The sequence below is a fragment of the Sarcophilus harrisii genome, chromosome 4, assembly GCF_902635505.1.
Source record: "Sarcophilus harrisii chromosome 4, mSarHar1.11, whole genome shotgun sequence".
In the NCBI taxonomy this organism is placed as follows: Eukaryota; Metazoa; Chordata; class Mammalia; order Dasyuromorphia; family Dasyuridae; genus Sarcophilus; species Sarcophilus harrisii.
The window spans coordinates 54,682,333-54,707,467 of NC_045429.1; the positions used below are offsets into that span (position 1 = coordinate 54,682,333).

A 25,135-nucleotide genomic window follows, 5' to 3' on the forward strand; every position below is an offset into this window, starting at 1 on the left:
TACATCTGCGTTGCTCATATTCAACCTTATTAATAGATATAGTAAATCAATCAGCAGTAATACTTAAATATTCAAATAATCAAAATTATATCACAGAAAGTCATAAAAAAGGATTTAAAAAGCAAAAATATTATGTGGATAACTTTTTTTTAAATAGCAATTTATTATTTTTTTCTCTGGTGGATTCCTCTGACACAATAGTATCTGATAAATTCTGGATGGAGAATCTTTACAACGGGTCCCTGAAAATGTAAAGATCACCACAATAAATCCTGGACTACCCCTTTCTACATAAGGTTTGTGCTGAGTAGGAAACTTCAATGAAGTCTCTTCATGAGTCCTAACTGGCTCACTCACACCAAACCTCGCTTATGTTGGCAGGTTTGGGTTTTTAGAGAAAGGCCAGTACCATATAGCTATAACAAACTTTCTCAGAGTTCTGAGGTAACCCTGTTAGGAGGAGGATATACTCTCCCTATTTTTTTACTTAAGTTCTTGAGCCCCACTGGCGTCCTTTCCATCTACACAAAATTAATCAGTCACAATGATGATACCATTAATTCTTAAACTTAAAACATATACTTAATGATAATGTAACATAGATAATAATCAATCCATTATGTTATCTATATAAAGCCAATATAGGAATTATTGACACATCACTTTGAATAATATCCCACCAATGAATAAAGTGAAAGAGAGTGGTACTCAGAAAAATTTAGCAGGGAAACAAAAGGGAAGATGATTCATTTACTCAGAAACTTTATAATTCTAGATTGTAAGCTAAATATCCTTGTTCCCTTTAGTACCACATCAATCTGCTCCTTCTACCCCTCATAGCTCTTTTTCTTGGCAACTCTACTTTCTTTTTAACCTAATTGTTGAAGCAATGGCAAACCTTTCTAAATCAGTCATTAGAGGGCACTGAAACAGAATTTCTTTATTATAGTGACAAGTAGCTCCCCATAAACTAGAAAACTACCAAGTTCCTCAGATTGGTTCTCTAGACAATGCAGGAAAAAAAAGAGTAGACAGATTCCCACTCAAGGGGATACTGTGTTGTTAAATCAGCTTCAACCTATGATTATAGCAAAGCAGCTATAAAACCTGTTTTCCCTCTCAAACTAGAGAAAAAGCAAAGAAATTGCACTTCTAAGAGACTTCACCTTTTTAAAATTGCAGATGATGCTAAAAAGCAATAGACAGAATGTAACTGTCTTCCAAGGGCTTTTATTCCTGCCAATCAACAGCATCCATTATATAGTAGATGAAGATTTCCTAAAAGATGACTGCTGGATAGCCTCTTCTTGCTTAGCACCTTTTGCTTCTATTAGGTAGATTCAATACTCAAACTGGCTTAAATCAGAGCTTTCTGGTGTTAAGGAATTCATCTTTCTTTACAAGGTAAAACTCACAAAATCCATTTTTCTATTAATTATGAAATCAACAGTACTTATTTAATCACCCCATAGTCTCCAAAAACTTATCTGATTCACCATTTTGTGAGTATTACTCTTTCAAACTCTAAAAACACTCAAATGTAAATAAGTTGAGATACCATAATAGTTTGCATCTTCAGCGTTTTTCTGTCCTTAAACAGGTCCTTTAGTTAGCTCTCTATTTAGTTTTCCTATCAGTTATGCTACATATTTAACATTAAAACTGTTCCTTCACATATGGGATTTTACAAATTTAAGTTACTTTCTTTTTTTATTTGAGCTACATATTTATTGAAAGGGTCAGAAAATGGATTTTGATAACAAACCCCCAAACTTTTGTATAAAGAAAAAAGTTAAATCAATCAGTGAAAGATAAAAAGCACAACTGTATGTGAATAAATAAGAGACAGAACAATAACTTTTGTTCATGAAAAATTTGTAAAATCTCATATTTCTAAGTCCTTAAATCAAAAACTCTGGTTTGTAATATTAATAAAAGCTTACATTTATAAAACATCTTGAGTGTTCCTCAAAACATCCTTTTTGAAACAATGTTATTATCCCCATTTTACAGAATAAGAAAAAACCCCGAGACTCATAAAAATTAAAGTATTTGCCCGTGATCACACAGTCAGGAAGAGTTAAAGCTAGAATTCAACCCTAGCATCTCTCCTAACTCCAAGGCCATTATTCTTTTTATGATATCATTGCTGCTTTTCTCAGAATAAACTTTATCCCTTACACCACTGGTATCAAGCTCAAACAGAAACAGGGGTCACCAAACCATATATAATGATCCCTGTGGTATGTATTGACTTAGCAAATTGCATATTAACATTATTTATGTTTTGTGGCACTTTTATGTATTTTGTTAGATATTTCCCAATTACATTTTAATCTGGTTTGGACTATATTCAGAAGTGTTGTGGAAAGCATGCAGACTACTGAATGGGTTTTGAAAAACTATTTACATTTTATTGCATAAATCCTTATGACTTCATCAGAGAATAAATGAACACTGATAGGTGAAATAACGTGTTCCTCTTATCTACAATGCCTGCAAAATAGCTACAGCTGATTGATTCATTATAAATATTGTTTCCCCGCACCACACTTGGTCTACTTGACCATACCACCTTTCTATTATGGTCCCAATTCAGCTAAGGTGCTCAGAAAATCTTAACAGAGAAAGTAGGAGACTGAAACATTGGGATTTGAGGTATTTTTTTTGAGAGTTAAAGCACTGGGCTTTGTCAGCTAGGTGATTACTAAGAATAACCTGCCTCCTAGTTCTATTCTCTGTTGCTAAGATTAGCCACTTGTATACAGCACTGGATTCTTTTAACCAATTATTAACAGAGGTTTACTCCATTCTCAGTTCTCAATACTACATATATTTGTTTGTTCAGGTCAAATCAGCATATACATAATCCACATATGAATTTTCATACAGCTAGCTTTAGATGATTATGTGACTTTCAACTGGCCTAGATATCTTACTGGTTTAAATGAGCTTAGGAATTTGGACACATAGGTCTAAGGAACATAACAGTAATAACTTTCAATTACACAGCATTTATGATTTAGAAAGCACTTTTCTTACAAAAACTCAATGATGTAGGATTCTTAGATTTATGGGGTGTTTAGGGACATATAGCACTTCCAGGGTGAGGGCTAGCTGAATCCTTTTCAGGGCTGTTTGTCCACCACTGGTGTCCACTTTCTGTCCATTCTCACCCATGGCTCCAAGAAACTGTAGATTGCACAGTAGGCACATCAGAATAAAACCATGTCAGCTGATAGGCTGAGAGTAACCCTGAGATTTTAAAACTATTGGAGAGTTAGGGGGATGTCTACCCTGAGCATGTTAAGACTTCCCCTGGAGGAAAGGGGAGATGAGAACAATTTTTCCAACAGCAATGAAAGCAGCTAAAAAGCAGGCAACATTGAGCTCTCAGAACTTGATAAGACATCAAAAATGTCAAAGTCACCCACTATATTCCAGGCTATAGACAGTCATCCTGACTTTTGTCTTACCTCCATACTTGGTGACTCTGGAAGAGAATGATACAGATTTTTGTCTAACTCTGCTTCACTTAAATCCAATTTGCCTGAGAGTCTAGATATCACCCAATGATGTCATTGGTCCTCTTGAACAATAATATATATTGGACTTAACATATTTCTGCCATGTTTAACATATATTGGACTACTTGTCATCTAAGGGAGGTTGTGGGAGAAGGGGGGGGATTGGAACACAAAATTTTGCAAGGGCTAATGTTGAAGAATTGTCCATGCATGTCTTGAAAAATAAAAAGCTTTAATAAAAAATTTTAAAAAGAATGAACAATAATAAATGTAAAAACTTGAATCTGAGAACAATAAAGTGGCTTATTAGTACTTGTTAGTAAAGGGGCTGGAAAGCAGCCTTCTGATTACTCCATCCCCCCAGATCTACAGTTGGCTATGGGGGGTGGAATAGAACCTGTTTGGTAAGACATAATCAAAAGCATACAGTAAAGAAAATGAAAAAACTTAAGTTCCAATTCTAACTCTGCTGCTTATGAGCACCAACATTTATTAAATGGAAACCCTAACCTTTCAAAGCAATTGTCAGCAAAATATTTGGTGAATGTTAAAATGTACCAGAAAGATGAGGTAGTCCCATCTTCTCAGAAGGTTAGTTTTTATGGGTTGATGTGGATAAGTTCTACTATCTAGAAAAACTGATTAATTAACTGATTACTTAACTTGCTCTTCAGAAGACCCAGAATAGTGTCAGTGTGAAGAATCTTTCAATGAGTGCTTTTTTGAGGATGATAATCAAAACCTCACACCTTTTTAATTCTTCTTTGTCTTCCTTTTTATTGAGACTGTACTTTTCTGAATTAATTCCCTTTAGAAAGAAAAAAAGTTACTAAATCTAAGAAATCAGGAAGTAAGAACACAGCTATGATATAAACTTTTATTCTAAACATTCCCTAAGTAATAGATTCTTCCACATGTGGCTTTGGGTAGACTGGTGGTCCTTAAGCTTTTTGCATCAAAGTCCCCTTTAGTAGTCTGATAAAATCTATAGATTCCTGCTCAAGGTATCTTTAAATGCATATACTAAAATACATAGGATTATAAAGGAAACAAGTTATACTAAAATACACTTAGCAAAATATTAAGACACAAAGGTCATAAATCATAGCTTAGGAGCCCATGGGGACATACAGATTAAGTATTAAGTATGACCTACAGCAGAACATTACAGTTAACTTGATTACAAAATTAGAAACCAGTTACTTCAACAAGTATCATTTTATGTCTAAAGTGATGGTGAGTCTAAACTGATCATTGAGGTAGAAATTAATATTAACATGGAGACAACCTCAGGTGATCAAGTTGGTCTTTGGCAGTTGTCCTCCTATCCTTCTCTACTTATTTGACTATTTTTTCAAAACCCCTTTTAGTCATTTTTGTTGGTACAGCACCAGACCCAGGTATACCTTTCTTTTCACTGCTCCCTCTCTTTATTTCAAAGAAGGAAAATCTTTTAAGAAGGCTTCACTAATGGTCTAGGCCTAGGATCAAATATAAAGAAATCCATTTGGCCCGTCATAAACCCAACCCTGTGCTTTTCCAGACACATTAAACAATATTCTCCTCCATTTTCTATAAGAGTTCTGGCTAAATTGATTTTGCTATTTCTCACCCACAACCCTCTTCTCTCATCGGTGTCTCTCATGTCTGATATACTCTCCACCCTTATGTCCACCTCCATGACTTCTTACTAACTAAAGAGTTGCCTTCTGACTAAAGTCTTTCTTGATTCCCTTCAGCTGCTAATCCTACCTCTCAAAATTACATCATAGTATAAGTTGTAATACATGAATGTTATAGAATATTATTGTTCTGTAAGAAATGACCCAGCAGGATGATTTCAGAAAGGCCTGGAGAGACTTACATGAACTGATGCTAAGTGAAATGAGCAGGACCAGGAGATCATTATACACTTCAACAACAATACTATATGATAATCATTTCTGATGGACATGGAACATCTATCAATGTTCAACAATGAGACGAACCAGATCAGTTCCATTTGTTGGATAATGAAGAGAACCAGTTACACCCAGCCAAAGAACTATGGGAAATGAGTATGAACCACAACATAGTATTTCCACTCCCTCTGTTTTGTCCACTTGCATTTTTGATTTCCTTCTCAGGTTATTTTTACCTTATTTCTAAGTCTGATTTTTCTTGTGCAGCAAAATAACTGTATAGATATGTATACATATATTGTATTTAACATATACTTTAACATATTTAACATGTATTGGTCTACCTGCCATCTAGGGAAGGGAGTAGGGGGAAGGAGGGGAAAAGTTGGAACAGAAGGTTTTGCAAGGGTCAACACTGAAAAATTACCCATGCATATATCTTGTAAATAAAAAGCTATAATAAAAATAATTACCTCATATTTGTTTTATTTTGTATAGAACATATATATTAAATGTTGAGAATTTTTAAAAAGGCAAAATACAATCCCTGAGCTTACGATCTAGTATATACAAAATAATTTTAGATTAGCAGCTGGGAAATCAGAAAAGCCTTCCTGCTTGGGAAGAGAAGAAAGACTAGTACATCTTGCTCCTTTTTTCAGTCTCTTAATTTGGCTTGGCCTGGATTGCCGCAAAGGGAGGGAGAGAAACACCTGGCTTCTCCACTTGTCCACTCACTTGAGTTGCCCGATACCAGACCAAATACCTCAGAACTCAATGCAGTGACAAACAAAATATGACCTGCCATATGTTCTTCATCATTCTGAGCCCTGAGTATTATTCCCAACCCATTCTCTGCCCCATACTGTCCACTCTTTATTCCTACCTTCCTCAACCTAATTTCCAGCATGTCCCAATTTAAGGTTGCCCACTGTGCTCTCTGTAATATCTGTCCTGTAACTAACAAACCTGATTTCATCTGAAGTCTTTTCTTTACCTGCTTTCATTTTTCACTCTCATTAAAACCCAGCTTTCTCCTGATGATACTGGCTTCCCTTTCCAACACTGGCTGCATTTTCTGGAGTGATCTCCTGATCTCTTAGGTGAGTTATAATATTTCTTGCTCTATCCACCCCGACCTTGCCACTTCCAAGTTCTCCTTCTACCCATTACCCAGCAAGTTCTCCTTCTTAGAAGTTCACTGGATCCTTATTAACTAGTTATTCAAAATCCAGATACCCACAATACTCCAGGACACTCCTTTCCTTAATGAATTCAGTGCCTGGTTCCAAGGATTTCTTTCCTTCCAATCCCTGTCCTCCTAAAGAGTGATTTTAATGCACATAGTGGAACTCCTCAAACAACCTAATCTCCCAATTCCTGGACTAACTCTGTTCCCATAACCTACTTCTGATGCCTCAACCCATCTCTGTTATACACAATCACAGAAATCCTCTTGACCTTGCCATCCCCCATCAATGTTCTTTTTTTTATGTTCATGAGCTCCAAAATCTCCTTATGTGACCTCAACCTGTTGCATTTTACCACTCCCTCTGCTTTGTAACTCCTGCTCTTTGTCCTCATCTCCTAATTCCCAATCCTTTACCCTGTTTTTCCTCAGGTCATCCCCCCTGCATTAGCTACATTATCCTCCTTTCCCCATCTCAACCTCCAGGTAAAACAGTTCAACTCTACATTATTTACTCCTTTGGAGTCCCTTTCTCTCATGTCCTCCTAGAGATTTTGTCCTCTCATGTTTCAGCATGGGATTGATTACTCCCATTGCCCTCATTCCTAGTAGTGCACTGATGAATCCAAACTAGAGAAAATCATGATACTACAGATTTCGATCATTTTCTCATGCCTAGACTATTGCAATAACCTGTTCATAAGACTTTCTGGCTCCAGTTTCTAATCCATCCTTCACTGAGATTTCTCCTAAAGGCACTAACACTAACAGGGGGATTAGGAAAAGCCTTCTTGCAAAAAGTAGGATTTTAGCTGGGACTAAATTTTCTTTTTGTCATTCAAAGCCTTTCATAATCTAGCTCCCTCCTATCTTTCCAGTCATTTTACATCTTTGTTACCCAACATGTTCCTCTAACAAAATATTCCATCTTCCAACTACTGGCATTATCACTGGCTGTCCCCAGCGCTTGGAATTCTCTTCCTCTTCATCACTACTTCTGGCTTCCTTTTAGTCCCAGCTAAAATCCCACTTTTTACAAGAAGGCTTTTCCTAATCCCCCTGTTAGTGTCTTCTTTTCAATGGTTATCTCCAATTTAACATATAGTAATTGTCATATGTTCTCCATCAGATTGTAAACTCCTTGAGAGCAAGGAATCTTTTTTTTTTTTTTTTTTGCATTTCTAACACTTAATGCAATGTTTAGAACATGGTAGATGCTTAATAAATGCTTAGTGACTGACACCCTGGTGGAGCTGAGAAGGATTCTATGAGGCAGAAATGAAGTACAACCAAGGCATGTAAAACCCAAGAATGAGAAAGAGATGTCATGCATGGGGGAAGAGGCAGCAGGACAGTTTGATTGGGCTATAGAGTCTATGAAGAGAAATATCCAATTAATCTATAAAGATGGAGCTAGACTTTGTAGGCTAAAAAGCCAAATCAAGAAACATACTTTATTTTAGCATCAAGAAGTTTCTTAGAAGGATACTAATAGGGTCAAACCTGGTACCTGTGTGAAGCATGTATTGGTGAAGGGAAAAAACCAAAAGCAATGAGATCAATTAGGAGTTAACAGAGAAGGGTGATGAGGTGACCATTCAAGGAGGAAAGAAAAGGGAAAAGATTATGGGAGGTAGAATCCACAAGATTTCCATATGTTCTCCCTATCTCTTCTTTACCAATCCTGTTGCTGTTCCTACAGCCCAGCTTCTTAAACTATGGTCCACAACTCCCATATCCCCATATTGTAATTAAATGTGGGGGTTGTGAAATTATGATTTATCAGTAAATGTTTGCTTGTAAACCTGTTTCATATATCTAGATACCCAGATGCAAGTAATCAAGTAAGTCTCAGCCATGTCTTTTATGTAACTTCTTTTTGCTGAGTATTTTGAAATACGCTCCTAGTTAACTGATAGTCTCAGGAAGCATTAGGAGGATTGACCATTGTCCTGGCATCTTAATTAATGAATATCCTTTATGGTAGGCCTGTGTTAATTCTGGAAACTTGGCCAATTCCTGGAGTAAACATAATCCTTCTAACGGAATAAACAAATATTCTCTTTGATAGAACTCTTGCAATAGAATATCCCTGTACTTAAGGGGGCCTGATCAATCTCAAAGGTCACATATAAAATGAGAATTTTTATTGTAGTGCTTTCTTTGTTCTTAACCTATAAAAACCCCTTAGTGGAAACAGATTTTGAGAATTCACCTAGGAAGTTTGGTTTAACAAAGCTTCCCACTTGAGACTTTGAATAGCTGTGACCTAAATTCTCCCAGCTCAGGAATTCAGATGTTGATGCTTCTTCATAGTGATGATGATGTATATTATATGTTGTCTGTTTGCTTCTTATATTGTCTTGATGATCACTGTGTTTGCTAATTATGCATTACTTTTATGGTATAAGTTTCCTCTTTCCTTATATCTTGTTTAAGTCAAGGTTCTGAGCAGTAATAAACTTGTACCCACTTATTTTAAGACTATGCCTGTTGAATGTGAATTCTGAACCTAGATTAATCCTACACAGGGATTGTATAAAAATTTCTTGGGTATAAAAGGGTAGTGAAAAAGTTTAAAAGCCCTGCTCTAGAGGAACCTTCCTCCTAGAATTCCTCTGCCTCACAACTGGTGATTGCCTCTCAGACTCAGGCTTGATTCTTCTTACTTTTTAGTCATCTCTTCCTCACCAACTTTCTTGTTACTTCTTCTCACCTCCACTCCCAACCTAGTTCAGGAACCATGAGCCCTGATTCCACCATCTCTGCCATTATTCCTTTATAGAGTGTGTCAACCTATTTGTCAGTCTTTACAAAGTGTCCCTTCCTGGCCACTACTACCCTTTGTGATTTGGATCCCTAATTAAAATATAAGTTCCTTAAGGATAAAGATTATTTTTATTTTTGTATTTGTATCCCCAATAATACATCTAATACATATATGTATTAATACTACCTAATAAATACTTTGTTTTTTCATTAACTTATTTGCTGATTGCATACATGAGGATATACTTGTACTTCTACCCCCCCAACCCATATATATATATGTATATATATATATATATCTCACAAATCGCTACACCATTGTAAACTCTTATTAAATACTTTCTGATCAGTATTAAAGCATAGATTTAGGCTAGATTACTCCCTAGAATGCTAGCTTTGTCTAGATTTCAAGGCAGTTTAGTGATATAGCAGCAAAAACAGCAGGTGTGCTGAGAAAAAACATAGAACACACCCTGCTGATTTCCCTTCCTGAAGGGAATTCCAGGAGAGTATAGGAATACACAAAAGAGAAAATGTCCCCAAGAACTCCAAACCAACACAGCCTCATTGTCTCACTACATCAAAAATTGTGCATTTCCTTCTTTGCACAGAAAGGTCTCTCATATATCAACAATAATTATGTTCCCCTGGTTATAAACTGTCCCTACTATTATGTTTTATATAGTTATACAAACACACAATGTATCTATATGCATAGATACCTACACGTGTGTATATGTATATATGTATATCCCAGGGGTGGAAAACCTTTTTTTTCTGGCAAGGGCCATTTGGATATGGATAATATCATTTGCAGATGACTTCATATGCCTATCAAAGGCTAGACATTTCCCACCCTTGGTATGTACATATATGTATATAGACATTTGTATACATACATTTATACATAAATATATAAATATGTACATATAAATATAAATAAAAGCTATAGATTCTTGATTTTATCAATTTCTTTCTTGCTTTCCTTCTATATTTACACTTTGATTGTGCTGCCTTCCCTACTATGCTATACAAACCCATAAAAACAGACTCTTTATTTAATAAAAACTTATGCTACCTGCATTGATGTGTTATGACTTCCACTCCATTTGAAGCCTACCTTTATGTTAATTCTAATTTGATTTCATTTTTATAAAAATATGATCCATCCCAGGCAACAATCTCCAAGAAACAACACTAAAGCCTGTTATCATGAGGTCTTTTGAACTAAAGAGAGTCAGGTCAAACCTGCCCTGCAGTGCCCCATGATAGAGAATATTTCTTTTTTTCTAATATTCTTTTTAGAAATGATAGAAATGAGAAAAAGTAAAATTTCTAAGCTCCTAACTTGCTTACTCAATTCAAATATCCTACTGCCCTAAAGTTCTTCCTTTTTACTCCCCCTCAACAACCAAGAATATGGTAAAAGAAAACCAGAAAAATAACAAAGTTGTGAAGTTAATGGTTTGTTTCCATATTTGTCCTATCTCAGTTATAGTGCAAGGCCCTGCAGGGTAGTGGTTATTTCTAGCTTTCTTCTGTGTGCTCAAATGGTTATTCTTTTGGAATGAAAGGATAAGAGAAGAGGATATCTTTTGATTTTAACAGTTCCCTTCACTAAATAAACTTCTTCAGGGTTATATATCACATCTCAATCATTTTAGAGTGGTTATGGCAGGAGGGTGCTGGAGCCAGCTCTAAGTTAGCTTGGAAATCATCAACTAGTAGAAATCCAGGCTTGATTTACTGTTTTGTTGATTGTCTAGACTTGAGAGAATGATGGAGAAAATTTTACTAATGCATATTAGCTTAAAAGTAAGTCAAGGAGACACACACATATACACATATGGGCATATATGTGTGTATATGTGTGTGCTCTTCCCCAGAGAGCCAGTTTTAAATATTTAATAGCTCACCTGTGACAGTATGCCTCCTTTCTCTAAGGAGAAGAAAATCAATTAACTGACAAACATCTGATCACCTACTATGCACTATGTACAAGACATTGTGCTAAATTCTTGAGGGGATGTGAAGAAGTCTACATGGCTGGAAATACCTCACGGTTATGAAATACCTCACAATCTAGTTAGGACAACATGAAATAAACATATGAATAATTATATAGCAATAATATAGAAATGGGCTTAGTGGATACAGCCAGATCTGGAGTCAGGAAGATCTTTCTGAATTCAAATCTAACATTACACACTTCATAGTATCTTAATACTATTTGCCTCAGTTTCCTCGTCTATAAAATGAACTGAAAATGACAAATCACTCTGGTTTCTTTGCCAAGAAAATCCCAAATGGAATCATGAAGAAATGGACATGAATGAAAAATACCTAAAAACAACAGAAATGGTTCAGTGCTAGTGAAAAAAGATCCACAAGACTCAGACTGTTAAATGAATTGTACAGATAATGAATAGTAAAAAAGGTCAGAGAAACCAGAAATAATGGGACACTGAAATGTTTCTTTAAAAACAGGTCAGATTTATAGAGTCAAGAGGAGGCACTACAAGTGAATGAATGACATGACCAAAAGCATCAGGAGGAAGGTACGTGGGAATAACATGAGTAAATGAGTTTGGCAAAATTGACAGAACTGAGAATATGAGTGGTTTAAAAGGTTGGAAAGGTGAATTAGACCCAAATTTTTAATAGCGTTTAAACTTTACTCCAGTCAGAATTGAAGAGGAGTAGTTATTAATAACAACAATAATAAACAGCTAACATTTACATGGCATTTACTATATGTCAGGCTCTGTACTAAACACTTTAAGATCCTAGCGAAAGGAGGAATGATAGTGATAATATAGCTTCTGTTTTATATTCCTGAGGTCTAATCATATTCCAGAGGCCACAAGGAAGTCTGTCTAACCATCCTCTCCCCTCTCCTACCAATGGCTTCTCATCTCCTACCTTCTATGTGCTGGCACTTTATTGGTTCTATAGCTCATTAGAAATCAGAGCACTAAAAATTAAGTATATAACAGGAATTCTGACTGAGCCCTGGGTCCGGGAAACTGTCCTGGAGCATCAGAATTCTTATAAAGAAAAAGCAGAAAGATGAAGGAGGCACTCCGATGTCCATCCCATCAAGTAAATTGGTGTCATAGCAAGGTGGGCAAATGACTGTGAAAGGAGAAGATTTTTAGAGAGTACGGGAAGGAGACTTTAAGAATAGCATCTCAAAGTAGATAAGATTCTGGACTTGGGATCAGGAGATAAGTTAAAAGTTTACCTCAGATACTTACTCATGAGCAAGTCACAATGTTTCAGAGTTTTAGTTTCTTTGTCTGCAAAACCAGGATGATTATATTGCCTACCTCAAAGTTTGCTGTGAGGAAAGTGCTTTGTAAATTTTCTAGCACTCTAGAAATGTGAGTTGTTTGAAATTAATTCAGGTTATTCAGTGCAAAGTCAAATACTGAACCTGAAGCTTAAATACTTTGGCCACACAAGAGAAGATGGAACTCACTGGGAAAGACTCTGATGTTGGAAAAGATTGAAGGCAAAAACGAAAAGGAGTCAGTAGAAAATGAGATAAGAATATCGTGGAATCAATGAACATGTTCTGTTCTGTTCATGAACACACTTTGAAAGATTGTGGGGGACAGAAGATCCCCACGTACTATAGCCACGGGGTCATAATGAATCAGACAAGACTGAATGACAAAAATTTTAAAAATAAAAATAATTTTTCTTATTGATTATTAATTATAATGGTATAATTATTGTAGTTAATTTCAATGTAATTATAGTTGTTAATTATAATGTTGTTATTTATAATGGTATAATTATACTGTGTAGAACCCATTAGAGTAGAGCAGAAATTACTAAAATATTCCTTGATTTACAAAGGTAATGGATAGAAAATGAATGCTATACTCTTTAGCTTTGCAGTGGAGTGAGACATCTCCCTTAATGTTGAAAATTAATGCCTCTTAAGGATCCTCTAGTTCTTAGTTTTCTCACCTAATAGTATACCGAAGACTGGGAAAATATCTAAAATCTTTACCTCCAACCACTCCACTTTCCCCAATCTTTGAAAATAGCTTCTAATGGTTCAGAGGTTGGATTGTTGCTGCTGCTGGATAAAATAAATAAAGAAAGAGGCAGGAGGCAGAGCCATGATCAGGGTAAAATGATAAAAAGGCTTTCTCCAAGAGTGCCAAAATTTAGAGGGGTGCTCTTTTAGTAAGCACAAGTAACTGACTTTAGCTCTAAATTAGCAAGAATAATTAGCTCAGGGGGTTATGGAGTTGTCTACCATTCACCCAGTTTTTATCCTGTTCTTTCCCTTCAAATCTGTGTGCTAACGTCTCTGATTCTTTTGCCATAAGACAATATTCTTATAGGACTTTCTGTCCAGAGGTCCAAAATCTCTCCTCACTGACTTTCTCAAGCCTTTCTCAAGCTAAATTTGGTATTTGTCCCCAAAGAAGTACCCCAGCCATCTTTGATCAAAGAAGATATTATTTATTACACAGTACCTTGCACACAGTAGATACTTAATAAATGCTTGTTTCCTCTGTCCTCTCCCTCCATCTTCCAGCCATACTGAGACCATTCCATCCTCTGTCCAAGACCTCTACTTTCAGCCCTCTCCAGCTATTCATATTGAGCTATACCCAAACCTAAAAAAAAAAAAAAAAAAAACCCTTGTTCTTGTGCTGCTCTACAGGAAGCCAACCCTCCCTCCCATCTATGTACTTTCTATCAAGATATGGTAAAATGAAGGTTGATAACAGCCCCCCAAATTGAACCTTTATGGTAAACTAGTCACCAAACAGGTTAGGGCTTGGACAACAGAGTCATGTCTAGTAAAGTAAATGAATTATTATCATGGAAAGAAAAACTATTCTAGATATGAGGCACCCTGCCCTTGTGAAAAAAAAATTAAAGGCTGTATCTATAGAAATGCTGTTCTTATTTTTAGCACTTTCATATTTTGAAAGTGAGTTTCTTTTTTTTTTTAATCAGGCACTAGCTATTCCTCACATTACTAAGAGGAAGATCTGTAAGTAGAGTCCTATTTTAGAGAAACACCAAGATTGCTTCACTAAAGGTCACAGCCTGATCTTTCCAGATCTTGGAGTTAATACTGCCCTCCCTTAATCATTTAAGTCTCAAAGGTGAGAGTAGTTCTTAGAGCAACCAATTCCCAAGTCTATCCTTAAAATTGAGGATTTTTCTTCCAATCAATGTCTTTTTTGTCTGCCAAACACCTCCTTTTTAAGAAAGTCATCCTGATTTTTGCTTTGGTTTTCTGATACTTCATCCCAGTTTCCTTATAAGTCGCTTAAAAATAAATGGTTCTTGTCCTTTAAAAAAATGTAGGTATAGAAATAGTTTCTTTTATGATTGGTCCATAAGTGTAGGCTAAACAAACCCCCCTCAAACTATCTCCTTTTCTGTTACCTAATAAGACTTTCAGAATTGGAACAAAGTTTTCTGGGAAATGTTCTACAGAATTACAGCAAAATATATATTTTTAAAAGAGTTAAAACTTGGTTTGAATTCCTTCAGGTTCAGGAAATATTTTTCTACATGCTGTTCCCTTAGAAATGAGCGAAGAAGAGCTATTCACTGTTTAATAGGATCCTTTTTAATTCAAGCATCCCCAAGTTGTCCTTTGAGCTTCCTCAGTGTTAGGGTAACTAGTTGTTACCATTTTAACAAGATGTTCTGTTTTATAGCACTATTGGTTGTTATCTGAAAGAATTCAAAGAAATTTCCACTTGTAAATCTAGTCATCCCATTGTTACTTCATTGACCCAAATGACTTTGTTCATTGTCTGGCAAGCAAAAGAGATGGGAATAAGAACTGGATTTGGATTTCACTGGGATAGATACCTCCCAAGAGAGAAATTTCCCTCTATCAAAGCAGGTCAGAATCCTCTCTACAACTTAAAGTCTTAGAGAGTTTGCCTAGCACCCTGAGGTATGAAATGTCTAGGATTCCACAGTCAGGATGTCAGAGGAGGTCTTGAACCCTGGTCTTCCTAGTTTTGAGGTTAGTTCTCTATCCCCTACTATAGGTATTAAACATGTGGCCACACTCCTAAGTGGGTCCAAACCAGATTAAAATGCGATTGGGAAATATTTGACAAAATAAATAAAAATATAATAAAGCATAAATAACATTACTTTTAGGAATCCTTATATATAGATTAGTGGCCCCTGATTCTTTTTGAGTTTGACACCCCCGAATGGTCTCTCTTAGTCAATTGGACTTTTCATATAAAACCTGATGCTACCCTCTGTTATTTTTTTTCCCCAATAACTGTATGTAACAACTTACCTATTTCTTAAGCATGGATAGTATCATTCCCAATGGCTTCATGAACAACATCATCCTAACCCTATACTATTAGTGTACAGATGAAGATGAGACACCTATTTCCTTTATGCCTGCTACTCCTATCCTACTACATAACTAAAATGAGCTCCACCTGAAGTCTAACTGGCTCAGTCCCAATTCCAATATGAAAAGATAGCAGCAGAGTCCAACCTACAATCAAGAGACTAGTTTGGAAGAAATCCCAAAACAGGTAGTCAGACTTCTACTAGGGAGATGTGTGATTTGGTGCAGTAATCCAGACAGGAAAAATACCTACAAGCAATAGCTTTTTATCAACCCATACAAACATCTGCCTGTGCTTCCTAGGGAGCCAAAGGCATGAAGGAAATAATCAAGAGGAACATTAGCTACCTAGGGAGGCACAGTCCCTTCCACATCAAAACATACCATCTCAGACAAGGACCTCAGAAAGTGAAATGTTGTGACTAAGACATCATGATTCCTTGGCTCAGAGTCACTCAAAGTGTCTTTTTTCACTTCCAAGTAGATAAGACTAAAATCCAAAGTTATACATATTTGTTGAAATCGCGATGGACTCCACCACAATTCCTTGGGATCAAAGCTTCCCCATTATTTACTTTTTTACCCTGAATCACATGCTCTTCTTTTAGTGTTATGCCTCTGTATCACTCATATGATGTTTTCACACATCTCAAGACTTATTAGAAGTACTAATGTACTTTCCTAATTTTTTATAGTTCACTTATAGAGGAATTGAGAATAAAGTGAGCATGAGCAGGCTTAAAAAAATAGAAAGAACCTCAAAGAAGAACCCAAAGGTTCATCAAATAATTGTATAATTAATAAAGAAGATGGGTGGGTCATGTAGCAATAAACCAATTAACAAAGTAGTTCTTTACTGGTATGATGATGTCAAGTAAAAGTGAATTTGACCAAATTGTACTTGACCAAATAAAAATATAATAAAGGATAGATAATATTACATTTAGGGATCCTTATGTATAGATTAGTGGCCCATGTTTCTTTTTGAGTTTGACATCTCTGAACTATTTCTGTGTTCTCTCTTGGTCAGTTGAACTATCATTTTTCTCATAAAATCTAATTCTATTTTCTGTTGTTTTTTTTTTCATTAAGTATATGTAACAACTTATTCCCAGAACACTGGGTAGATAGCCTATAGCGAATTTATGAGAGGATATGACTAAAAGTACCATAGAATTGGCAGACACAGATAGGTTGATATCTGTATCACTGGAGGGAAAAATCCATATTGATGATACAAAAAGTCTGAGTATTTCAGTAATCTGCACTTTAAAAAACTGATCTTCCTGAATTTTATGCTATTTATCCCATGCCCCAACTAGGATACATCCAACTTTTGACAGAATACCATGAAATAAGGAGTTCTTGTGTTATCCAGGCTTCTCTTTAGGTCCAGGTACTTAAAACAGCTTACTAGTTCCTATCAACTGCCCTTTCCTTTTAATAAAATGCCATTGACCTAAGGGTACATTGCATGGCACATATGAAACACTTAACAAATGCTAGCTGATTGAGCCTCTGAATGTCACTCAACCAATGAGTTTCACTTTCCTGATTTGTAACATAGGGAAGAAAGGTAAATTGATAAAGACCTGATTTCAGTCCTATGTCTAAGGACACAGACAGACTTTGTGACTCTGGGCGAGTTACTGTAACCTCTTCTTTAAGTTATAAGTGAGTTTCTAAGTTGCATGGATAAAGGGAATTTCCATACCTGGAGTGCTCTATATCCACTAAATCCTAGACCCAGAACACCACATCCCTGAAGTACTCTCAAATAACGCCTGCCCTGCCTAATTCATAAGGGTTGTTGTAAAGACAACTAAGTGATTTATATGAAAGAACCTTGACAAAAGCAACATGAGATACTATTTGTTAAAATGTGATTTCTTCACAGTCTTGACTAGGGAGTAAGAGGAACTGGAACAGAGAAGGAGATAAAGGGAGGAATAAAAGACAAGAAAGGAAAGGCCTTGGGGCAGAGAGAAAGGAAGTTAAGATTGGCAAGAGTCCCAGATAACTGGTGGTCATAGAAGATATCTGTCATTTTTTTTGTTCCCTTAGAACATAAACTTTTTTCCCAATGTCCTTGTCACATTTCACATCTCCCCAGTAGCACCCAATTTAATTCTCCAGAGTTGATACTACTTTCTGTACCAACTCAACAGATGATTACTCCACTCGTTAGAAAGGGGAGTCTTGTCTAACAAGAAAATTCATTCCTCTGCTTCTGTTTTACATTTTTCATAATGACTAGATTGAAAGAGACTGCCATCTGACAACTATTCACTATGGACTTTTGGTCAAATAAATCTAGAATAGGTGCTTTCAGGCTCTGATATCTAGGTCACTGATCACCATCACAATTAATTACTAGCATTTACATTACTCATAATAACCAAATTTAACATTAACTATCCCTCTAATAGAAGTGTCTTAGCTGTGTGAGCCTGAACAAGTCACTCAAGCCTGTTTGCCTCAGTTTTCTCATTTGTAAAATGAGATGGAGAAGGAAATAGCAAACTGTTCCAGTATTTCTACCAAGAAAAGTCCAAAAGGGACCATTTAGAGTTGGACGCAACTGAACAACAACAAAGGCATTTTGGTCGAGTGAAGGGATGCAGCAAGTAGCCCATGTTTCTGGCTTCACTGTAATAGACTCATATCAGATGCAGGGATGGGAAGAAGAAAGAGTGCTATGCATACCCTTGAAATGTTAGCCCCTGGGAAACAGATTGGGGAGAAAAAGAAGTTGAAATGAGCAAGAAAAGAGTAGAGACCAGGTACAGAGCAAAGGAAAATTGAGATTAGCAGCAAAATGCCAGAATTTTAACAAAACTATTGATTAATTATCATTAACATTATTACTATTAATGTAGTTATTATTAAGTTATTATTAACAAACTAATGGGACCAACGACAAGATTCCCTCCGGAATGAACCTACAAGAAATGTTGGAAATGCTAACATAGCAATCAAGCAAATATCCAAAAGAATTTAAAGGGCCACATAACAAGGGTGCAACATGTGCCTGCTCCCAAGTGTGTCAGCACTACTTTGGGATTTCTAACATCTTCTACCTTCAAGAAAGGGTAAAATGCCCCGAATTAGGAAAAAAAAGACATTGAAACTTCCCTTCCACTATTAATGCCTAATTAACACCTGTTGCTATAATAGCAGTTGATGATCATTTTGTTTTGTTTTTGTTTAAAAAAAAAAAAAGATATACCCCTGGAAGCATAGCAATTACAATGATAAATCATGAGATGAAACACATATCAGAAACAATGATTTTTCACAATGAAAGAAAGAATTAGCTGCTGATGTCTGAGGAAAAAGCAAGAATACTGATTTGAAATTTCTCGGCTCATGTAAAAGAGGGAGGTAAGGGAAGTGGAAGTGTGTGTGTGTGTGTGTGTGTGTGTGTGTGTGTGTGAGAGAGAGAGAGAGAGAGAGAGAGAGAGAGAGAGAGAGAGAGAGAATATGAGTTTATTTTTGACACTCTGTCTCATATTAAAAATCTATCCTTTCCTCTTTCCTTTCCATTCTGCCACCCCCTCAAGAGAGAATACATTGATTGGGCTGGATGAAAATTCCTTACCTTTCCTCTCTTGCTTTTTTAAATGAGAAGAATTAGAGTCTGAATCAATATCATACTCTACCCACTCTTTCTCTCCTCCTCCCAAACCCTATTCTAGTCATCTCTACTTTCCCTAGCTTATGAGACAGCTCATGGACTTCATGCAGAGATACCCAGTCGCAGAGGAGTAATGGGATGAAGTGATGTAATAGAACGGAGAGAACGAAGGCGGATGATAGATTTGCTTGTGATGAGTAACCAAAGATACCTCCAGACACATCTGTCACTTGATACAGACCTGCTAACCTGTTGCTCGCTTCATGCTATTTTCTAACTGCTGAACTAGTATCTCCCCCCCTACACACACACACACACACACACACACACACACACCCGGAGAGAGTAGTATGTAATAGAAATAACACTGGCCTGATAGTCACACCTGGATTACAGTCTAGATTCTGCCGTTCATTAGCATTCACAAGCCTTTATGTAAGCCCCTCGATCTCATAGTGTGTCTCTAACATCTCTTTCAACTCTGAAGTTGTATCTGGTAAATTTCTGTTCTATGGAAACTTACTGAATACTCACTCACAAGCTCTACAAGTACTCCTACTTCTGACCTACTGTAGTCATTCTTCTACTTAAAAATAGGAATATTCCACTGTGTGGGGCTATTCCCCTCCCAGAAGCGTAGAGCCCAGTGCCAACAGGCTGAGATCCTTCCCCAGCACCTCCTCCCTGAGGTCTTAAGTAACACTGTTGCTACTTTGAGGTTGTGGCTATTGTTGCTCTTCCTTTGTTCTCCAAGATGACCATGACTTCAGGGAGGTGATGCCATGATATGCATGTGAATTGGATTTGAGGGAGGGAGGGCTGAGCTATCTGCAGTGAGAGAAGGGAAAGTGACAGATTCAGCCTGAGGGTGGGAGTGAAGAATGGGGGTGGATCAGAGGAGGTAAAGGCTGTAGGTGGTGGGGACTGGGGGGAGCAGGGAAGTGCTCTTAATCCGCAAGACCCGGTTAAGAGACTGGGTGTAGGCAACCTCAGGAATTGTAGATGACTCATTCTGGTGTAGGAGGAAGGGTAAAGAGGAAAAGCCAAATAAGAAGCAAACTCTGCAAATGAGATTGACATACTCAAGGGTGGCCAACAGGAACAGCTTGAGGAATCACTTAATTGAAAAAAAAAGTTTTAGAGAGCTTCTTTTTGAAGTTGAAACAGCATATTTTCTCTCTTTTCTTACTGTTTCCCTCTTTTTACTTACCTTTATATTTAACCTGTATTTAAATTTTATTTCTATTTTCCTAGAGTTTTGACGGTAGCACCTGTATATGACCAGCAGATTCCCATTCTGTAGAGAATCTGCTGTTGAGTTACCTCCTGCTTTCTTTGTCCTTTCTTCCTTTTGCCCATCTTGGCTTCCTCTATATATCAGCTTTCTCAACTTTGCTTCTAATGACACCCTCATTCAAGTGGTACCTCAACTTACCTCTTCTTGCCACGCTTCCAAGTTTGGCCACACTAACCCTACCTAACAACCCTCCTCTGACAGCAGCACTGACCTAAGCAGACAACCATTATGGTATGATTGGACTTGATTTCACCAAGAAGTACCAAATTTTGAACTGTCCTCCAACCTTCTTTGGGAGAGGGGATGAACTCTTACTCCCTCCCCACCCCTCTTTGCTGTCAGGTCTGGAAGAAGAAAATGCATTCATCATGTGTAACAGCTTGTTAGGGAAAAATCCCTTCCTAACCTGAGCAGAAAGTTTGGGGGCAACTCACTGGCCCAAGAAGACAAAACAGAATTTATCTTAATCCAATGCCCCAGTGAACAGGAAGGAACCAATCTTTCTCAACCAAAAATCATCATCATCACTACCACCATCATTTAGAACCCAGTGAGGGTCCCTTTTTCAACCTCTCTCAGTTTTATCCATAAGGAACTTAGTGTTAAATTTCTTTACCCAAAGATTTCCCACATATAACCATAGATCTTACTCTGAATCCCTCTACACATTCTTTGTTGGGGGGAGGCAAAAGGAGGAAGACAGAGAAGAATGGGGAGGGGGGAGGCTTGAACATGAAGGATGATGTGCATTTTCTGGGGCCTTTTCTTCTAAGACACTGTGGCCCCCTCCCTAACTTGTAGCTAGAGTAAGAGAAAACCAGTGCTAAACTCCATTCCCACTCCCTACCTATATTCCTTACCACCCACCACCCCAGCCTTCCAGTAAGAAAACAAATAAGAAAAATATTCTGAGTTTCTTTAGGGAAAGAATTAAAGGTTGCTTTTTCTTTAAGAATCCAGGTTTCCTCATTTCTATCTCTTCTGAGTCCTCCTTTACCAGTTGAGTTCATACCAGGACTCAAGGCATTATAAACTCCCGTTAAGAGAGAACTGCTATGAGGAGGAAGGGGAGAAACGGGGGAATGCACATGCGAAAGAAGAATGCATCATCCGTGAATCAAACACCTTCATATTTCATTTGGCATTTCCCTCTGTCTCACTCGTAATACAGCTCCTTACCTCCCCCTTCTTCCCCGCCTCCATTTAATAATCGAGTATCTAATATATTCAAACACAGGGAATTAGAAAAGAAAAATTAGGAGGGAGGGGATTGGTTCAATAAAGATCTCACTAGTGGAATCCTTTTTAAAAGTTAAACATCATCGTGGAATACATTTCTTACCTGTTACCCAGAAGAGAACTATCCATCCCAGCAGTATTCTGTCCATTCTGCCTGACTTCCCATCCAGGTGAAGGAGAGAGAAAAGTGGGGAGTGAAGTAGACAGATGCACCCGATCAAAACAGGGAAATAAGGAGCCGGTCCTCCCAATCACCTGGCACCAAGCAGCCCCCTTCTCCTTCTCTCTCCGCTTGGCTCAGTAGTCACCCAGTGTATGAATCAGCCAGACTTCTGAATGGAAGCTACCACTGTGCTCCCTGAGAAAGGAACAATACTTTTACCCTGCCTTCCGTCTTCCCCAATTTCAGCCCCTTCTCAGGCTCCAGATGAAGCTCGACTCAGATTTAAGGCATCTGCTGGGGGAGCTCCATCTCGGCAGCCGCGCAGTCAGGGAAAAGTAAAGCCGAGGATTTCGTCTAGCTGGCTCCACTCCTCCCCTTCCTCCCCCTCTCCCAGTCTCCTGTGGTAACCGAAGTTTCTAAATCACATGTCTGTCCATTGAAGCTGCTGCCTCTGAGCCTGAGAGAGTTCATCGTTAAGTAACCAAGTCCGCGAGAGGAGCCGGGGGCCGAGGGGCAACGAGGACACTGAATGACTGTGGACAATCAGGAGGCGGGCAGCAAATCAGAGGGCTGTCTGCGAGACACTAGTGGCGCTCACTCCCAGGGGGATTAATGAGCTCTCTCTCTCTCTCTCTCTCTCTCTCTTTCTTTCTCTCTCTCTCTCTCTCTCTCTCTCTCTCTCTCTCTCTCTCTCTCTCTCTCTCTCTCGACAGAATAGGCGCTGAGATGATCTAGCTGCACTTTGTCTCTAGCGCTTCCCTTACATTGAACAAGGTCCTTCATGCTCCCTGCTCGAGGGAATTTAAGAGCTCCAGTGGCAGAAACATTTTCCTCGGAAAGCATTGTGAGGGAGTATTTGTGCATAAAACTTGTTTGCTGGAAGTGTAGGAAATCAGCACTTGTTTAGCCTCCAGTGTGAGAAATCCAAATTTAGGTCTGGAGACAGTGAGAGAGTAAGCTGCTGGGCGAGGTGGGGAATTTTCCCTTGCCAGAGCTTCTCAAGTGCAGCCTGCATGGCCACTTGTTGGGGATAATATAGAAGATGCTCGACTGGCGGGTACCAAGTGGAACAAGAAGACCTTGAATTCTCTTCCAGCTCGCAGATTGTTTCTCTAAGAGGGCAAAGTCATCTGTGAAAGTGACAGCGTACACAACATTTCTGTGAAAATTTGCAAGAGAAACAATGTGACAGAGTGGCTTCAAGGGCTGCTTCTCATATGTACTTTGTCATGTGACCCTCAGTAGATCATTTAAATTCTCCTGGGGGTGCACCAAGCAACTCAACAGCGACGATAACAACAACACTTTTAAGATGGCAAAGCTGCTTATAAATATTATCGCAGTTGGTCCCAACTGGTCCCCAAAAGATTACAATAATTTTGGGAGGTAGGTGCTATTAATATTCCCATTTTACTCAAAAGGAAACTGAGGCAAAGAAGTTAAGTGACTTAGCCCAGATCATACAGCTAATAAGTATCTGAGGCAAGATTGTGTTACCTGTAAAATCAAGTTGCCTTCAAGACTCCAATTTGTGGAATGGTTGCTAATCTACAGTAGTAGAATGAGTTTCGTGACTGGGAGAAATCACATATAATATATGATAAATCTATAATAAAATCACAAATGCAAAGTCTTTCTCAAACTGCTCCCATCTCACTCAAAAAATAAGTGTATGTACCGAGGAAGCTGTTCATGTGAGGGTAAACATATATGTGTCTATGTAAAAAGTGAAGAATCTGTGGTTAGAACTTTATGTGTGACAACCACTGAATCACAAGAATTGGAAGGGACCTCTATGGATTTCCTCTCTGACCTGCCCCTGATCCCTGCTGCAAGATCCATGAAAAGTAGCCATCCAAACTTTACAGGAAGACCCTCTACGGAAAGGGAACCCACTACCTGCCCAGACAGCTCACTCCATCTTTGAATCTCTCTATGGGGTAATTTTTCATAGTTTTCACTACACTACATTCTATATCAGCTCTCTGACAAGTCCACAAATTCCTTCTCATTTTCTCTCCTCTGTGGAACACCTTCCTCCTCATGAAAACCTTTACAAAACTTGCAGACAACTATCATGTCCCCTACTACCCCAAGTTTTCTCTTTTTCATGCTAAATAACGCCATTTCCTTCAAGCAATTTTCATGTAACTTGATCAACAATATTCTAGCTACCCTCATTCAAATGCCTTTGGTTTTATCAACCACCTTCCTTAAATGAGATGGTCACACTGACACAGTATTCCAGATGTTGTCTTACCAAGGCAAAATAGTTGTTCTATCATCACCCTAGGCCTGGACATAGTACCTTTCTAATTGCAGCCTAAGTTGGCTATGTCATGTTGTGGACTCATTTTGGAGTTGTGTGTGTGTGTGTGTGTATTTCCCTCTCTCTCTCTCTCTCTCTGTCTCTCCCTCTCTCTCTGTCTCTCCCTCCTTCCCTCTTTCCTTCCTTCTCTTTCTCTCTCTCTTCTTATACATACATCCATTTTATATTTAAGAAACTGATTTTTTTTAAAAAAACAAATGTAAGACTTCATATTTGTTCCTATTAAATTTCACCTTAGAATCATAAATTTAGAGCTAGAAGGAACCTTAGAAATCATGTAGCCTAATCTCATTAGATCTGGCTCAGTATAATAGGCTGTTGAGATTTTTTTGTGTGGATTCTCCCTTGCAGTTTTGTGTTAGTTTCTAGTGTTATATCATCTGAAAATATGATAAGCTTGTCATTTATGATTCTTCGAGTGATAAAAATGTTAAATAGCATTAGATCAATTGCAATGAGGTACTCCGCTAGAAACTGCCTTCCAAATTGACATATCATTAACTCTTTAGGTCTGGCCCACTCAAATTCCAAATTCAACAGTCCAAATACCCTGTCAAAAAAAATAGGAAGATTAATTTAGCATGATCTTGATGAAACCATGGTTGTTTGGTATCACTGCCTATTAGGTGTTCAGTAAAGATATTCTAGTGTTTGATGACATATAGTTTACATACCCCACTCGCTTTCCTTTTTTGAAAACAGCATATGGGGCCT

At 37.6% G+C, this 25,135-nt stretch overlaps 1 protein-coding gene across 4 annotated transcripts in view; it reads right to left on the reverse strand.

Moving 5' to 3' along the window:
• The window catches only part of ILDR2 (immunoglobulin like domain containing receptor 2), an 83,106-nt gene extending 60,397 nt beyond the window's left edge, over window positions 1-22,709 (reverse strand). For 2 of the 4 annotated variants that reach the window (XM_031936824.1, XM_031936822.1), the window contains exons 1-2: window positions 22,033-22,707; window positions 13,883-14,026 (exon numbers count right to left, since the gene is read on the reverse strand). In XM_031936824.1, coding sequence (XP_031792684.1) covers window positions 13,883-13,964 — 82 coding nt within the window. In that variant the 5' untranslated portion in view covers window positions 13,965-14,026; window positions 22,033-22,707. Of the gene's footprint in view, window positions 1-13,882; window positions 14,027-22,032 lie in introns of all 4 variants that reach the window. The other 2 variants (XM_031936821.1, XM_031936823.1) reach the window with 2 other exon arrangements.
• Window positions 22,710-25,135: the final 2,426 nt, after the last annotated feature.